Source organism: Osmia lignaria, chromosome 4, assembly GCF_051020975.1.
Source record: "Osmia lignaria lignaria isolate PbOS001 chromosome 4, iyOsmLign1, whole genome shotgun sequence".
Classification (NCBI taxonomy): Eukaryota; Metazoa; Arthropoda; class Insecta; order Hymenoptera; family Megachilidae; genus Osmia; species Osmia lignaria.
Window position 1 is genome coordinate 9,366,089 of NC_135035.1, and position 4,504 is coordinate 9,370,592.

The 4,504-nt window shown below is 49.2% G+C and overlaps 1 protein-coding gene across 1 annotated transcript; it reads right to left on the bottom strand.

Moving 5' to 3' along the window:
• Nucleotides 1-1,009: 1,009 nt before the first annotated feature.
• Nucleotides 1,010-4,039, bottom strand: LOC117603303 (uncharacterized). Its single transcript, XM_034322298.2, has 2 exons — nt 3,438-4,039; nt 1,010-3,306 (listed from the first exon to the last, which is right to left on the bottom strand). Exons 1-2 carry the CDS (start codon nt 3,556-3,558, stop codon nt 1,916-1,918), a joined length of 1,512 nt encoding a protein of 503 aa, XP_034178189.1. The 5' UTR covers nt 3,559-4,039; the 3' UTR covers nt 1,010-1,915.
• Between the last annotated feature and the right edge of the window lie 465 nt (nt 4,040-4,504).

The following is a 4,504-nucleotide window of genomic DNA, read 5'->3' on the forward strand; positions in this document are numbered from 1 at the left end:
GAAAAAAATTGTTTAACAAATTAATGCATCGAATCTGTTACCTTGGCAGAATCGGAGTACCGGAAGGTTTCCCGCTCGTGCTGGACATTTAAACGCGGCCGTGAGGTCGGCTGTCCGTCGGATCTCGACTCAAATCGAATCGAATCGATTCGTCTCGAAGCAGGGGCTGGCCACCAACAATTACTTTTGTCGAGCAGAGGGCCCCCGATGGTCCTCGACGAATAGCTACGATCGCTCAGATGGAGAGATAAAACAGCCCGCGAGTTCGTTGTTTGTCGAAAGACAAAGTGCATTATTATGCACGTCGACGAAAGTTATGCACGGTTCGTGCGATAACGAGGCAGTTCTGATATTTAAGGTGTCGGTTGATCGGATCTGTAATCTTCTGAATTTCGACACGTGCATTCTCCATTTCGTAGTGATTGATATTTTGTGAATTAATTTTTTTTTTTTTGAAACGAATATTATTAGATATTATTCTCAGTTTAATAATTTTGTATAAAAATAAAGAAGGTTTTGGGAAAGGTTCGAAGAATCATAGAAAACTGGTGTAAGGTTTAAAATCCAAGTAATTTATTTCGTATAAAATATCTCTATATATAGGTGATATCTGTATCTCAAATAGTAGTTTATTTTCTTTACAAAAACTAGAAAAAGTGGTACTCGCCCTGAGTCGTTTCGCCGTAACTCTCTCTCTCTCTCCTTAGACGGACACGTATAAAACTCGGGCGTGACGACTCTATTTAATTATTATATCTCTTTTTTTCGAGCTACCTCTCCGCGAGGAACGCGAAATAGACCAGTCGGAGGGGAGCCTCCTCGCGGCGAGTCTCTCGTATTTCTCCTCGCACGTTTATAGTTATTGTACAATGACTAGTTTGTTCGAGTAACTTACAGTGATTTACAAACGCAAAGAAAAAGTACAAAAACGCAAAAGGCAAAGGAAAAAAAATCAAATAATTAAGTTCTCTCGCTCTCATTCATTCAATTCCAAATTACCAAGATGAAGAAAAAAAAAAATATAAAATAAAATAAACCACTCAGGCACTGGACGATCTATTTAAATACTTTTCTCTCTCTGTACCTCCGTCCACCTATGGCGACTTATAATAATACTTTGTTTTTCGTACGTGCCTTGACAATTAATCGTTGTTATTTACAGTCGCATGTGGCACGATAATAAAAAAAAAAAAATGGCACTTTGGTGCACGGTACACACGAAAATGAAACACAATCGACGAAAGGATTACAGTTTGTCGCGTGTACGTAAAATGGCAAGGAATACAAGAGGAAGAAAACAAAAAAAAATATAAGAGGGAAAGGAAAAAAAAACGAAAATGGCACGGCAGCTTCACGGGACCGCGTCAAGCGGTTAAATCGACTCGTCCTTTTTGCCTCTCCTCGAACATCTTCATCGAATCCTCGAAGGGCACGCATCGACTATCATATCCTTTAAGTACAGACGGAACGCGGTCATTCTCGCTGTTTGTCACACACACGCACACACACACACACACACACCGAATTATGTACAACGGGACGAAGGGCGCGATTCGAACGCGAGAAAAATGCACAACCATCGGATGGGGGTTCGATTGATAAGGGTTCAGTTTTTCGACGCCGGTGTTCTATCAACGATCTCGTCTAAAATTCAATCACGAAACGGGTATGAATTTTAATCGAAAGCCAGGTACTCGAAACTACAACACTTCGCGGGAACTTGGCCGAGAAATTGAACCCTGTAACCGATCTCTTCTGGACCTACTTCTAGTACTATTATTATTCGTTTGTACTCCGATTAACGTAAGGCACTTCTTCTTCGAACCGTAACAAAGTAATAAGGAACGTATCAGGCGATCACACACGCGACGCGATCAAATCGTCGCGGACTTCTTCGAGTAGATCATCGGGCTCCTCAGCATGCGTAGCCGATGGGGACGGCGACTCCTGGACACCCTCCCTCCTGGTGTTTGGTCAGCAGAGACATCCTGCTGAAGGTTTTGCTGCACGAGGTGCACGAATACTTCTTCACGTCACTGTGGGTCTGGAGATGTGCCCTTAGATTACTCCTATCAGCAAAAGCTCGATTGCAGTGCTGACAGCTGAAGGGTTTCTCCCCGGTGTGGGTCCTGATGTGTCCCTGGAGCAGCCAGGGCCTCGAGAACGCTTTGCCGCAAAGATGGCACTTGCAGGGCAGCGTATGCGTCCTGATGTGCATTTTGAGGGCACCTAGGCTGACGTAAACCTTCTCGCAGTACTTGCAGGAGAAGGATTTTTTCGCCTGGCCCTCGGCCGCGGCGCAATGGAACTGTTGATGTTTCGACAGTCCGGAGTACGTCGAGTATGATTTTCCGCAGTCCGGGCACTGGTACCTTGGCGACGTCGACGACGACGAGGATGACGAGGAGGAAGTTGAAGACAAAGATACGGTGGAACCACTGTTCACTCCGGTCTTCTCGATTTTCGGGTTCACGATCGTTGAGCCCACCGAGGTGCTACCAGCGGACGATCTTCCGCTGTCGCTTCCAGGAGAAGAGAGATCCTCCGGCGTGACTGGAGGAGGCGACCTCAGCGAGCCAGAGCCCAAGGAACTCGTCGGTGATAGTCCGCAGTGGTCGGGACTGGCCCAGTGCGAGTAACTCCTGGCGATGGGTCTCTGAATCGTTGGACAAGTGAGCGCACTGTGGGGCGGAGGCGAGACTGACGGATGATGCTCCGGGGATGAGTGCGGATACGCTGGCATCGGGTAGGACGGATACAACTCTGCTCCCGCGTGGTGATAACGGTGATAAGCCGCTGGGTAGGGCAGATAGTGAGGAGGATAGAGCGGCGCAGCTCGCGCCCACGCCGGGGTCGCGTAGTGCGCCAATGGCTCGACGGGAGTGTTGAGATTCAACGGTTCCAAAGGTGCCTTGCTAGCCATGAAGTGCAAGGGCGCCGACGTGGCCGTCACGGCGGTCGTCGACGAGGAGTTGTCGTGCTGGATCACCTCGACGCGAGCCTTCTTCGCCACTGGATGAATCGGCGCGATACCCGCCGGCGGCGTGATCGCCTTCGTTGGGTAATGATGATGATGAACGTGGTGCACCGGGTGGACGTGATGATGCACCAGCGGGGAAGTCGATCTGGGTGCCAACGGTGGAGACGGAGAGACTTTGACGATGGGTGAAGGAGACCTGGATGCACGCTCCGGCTCCTGTTGCTGTTGATGGTGATGGCGTTCCGCGGTTCTACTGAGATCTTCGGGTTTTGTACTGAGATTCTCGGGCTCGGGAATATCGTCCATCACGACGTCGATTATTTCCTCTGAAGAAGAGAAAAAGAAATTTCGTTTTATACGAGAGTTCCTCGACTGATGAGAAATTGGATAACGAAAAGGGATTCGGAGATTGGAATGTTATTGATTGGGAAAATTAATTGAAATATTCGAAACTCACCTTTAATCACTTCGGGAACTTCCTCGGTAGGCAAGACGTGGACTGGCCGCTTTTTCAGCGGACAGTGACTGTAGCTGTTGTTTTTCTTAACGAAACTTCTCGGCACTTCTTCGACCAGCATCTTAGCGATTTTTCCTTGACAATTTCACAGTTGGAAAGATCCGAGTCGGCTCTTCGCAGGTACTGGACACCGCGAAGGCGCAACACCGCGATTTTAATCCAATTGTTCTCGTGTTCACACTGACCACAATATTCAGTTCCCTCGTGCGCGAGGAACAACAAAACTGTCAAGATAATCCTAAGGGATGTTGTCACTGCACTGCGTCACACATGTGGACGAACAAAATAGTCCTCCTCGTTCACTTTCTCGTCGTTTTACGAGCACTCGGAAAAAAAAATCCTTCGATGAAGAAAAAAATTGTCTCGATCCTCACTGTGCGCTCGTCGAGACTGAACTGAACCGACTGTCCGACCGGCACCAGGGTTAAACGAGCAACAGTAGAAGAGGAAGAGGAAAGAAACAGAGGACTGGCGGGTGAACGCGAAAATGTTTGAAGGAAGGTACGATACTCTGATACGACTCTGACAACTGTTCGGCTGCAGGCCGGTCTCTGACTGGCAGGGGGGTGCGCCAAGTCCTTTTATAACAGCTCACCCCACCGGCCAGGTGCAGGTGGCCCGCACGTGCTGCCCGACCAATGCAGGCCCGTGGGCCCCGCGCTGCCCGCCAATAGGGGACGCCCGGTCACGGGCCATCGTCCAATGAGAACGCAGGCATCTGTTCCGCCGGCTCGCGTGTCCCCACCACTCTCGTATGCAACAACAGGAGGTGCAGGATGTTGTTCGTGAGTGCGACGCGATTGTCCTGTTGCGCTCCGTTCCTGCGCTACCTTCTCTCTCCCTCTCTCCTTTTCTTTCCCCTTTTTTCGCCTCTTTCCCCTTTTTCGAACATTCTCTCCTTCTCTCTTGAACGATCTCACTTGTTTTCCTCCTTCTCTGTTCCCGCGCTGTTACACCGTGCGTTGCGTTGTTGTACGGAGCAGATGCTGGGCCCCTACGTAGAGTTC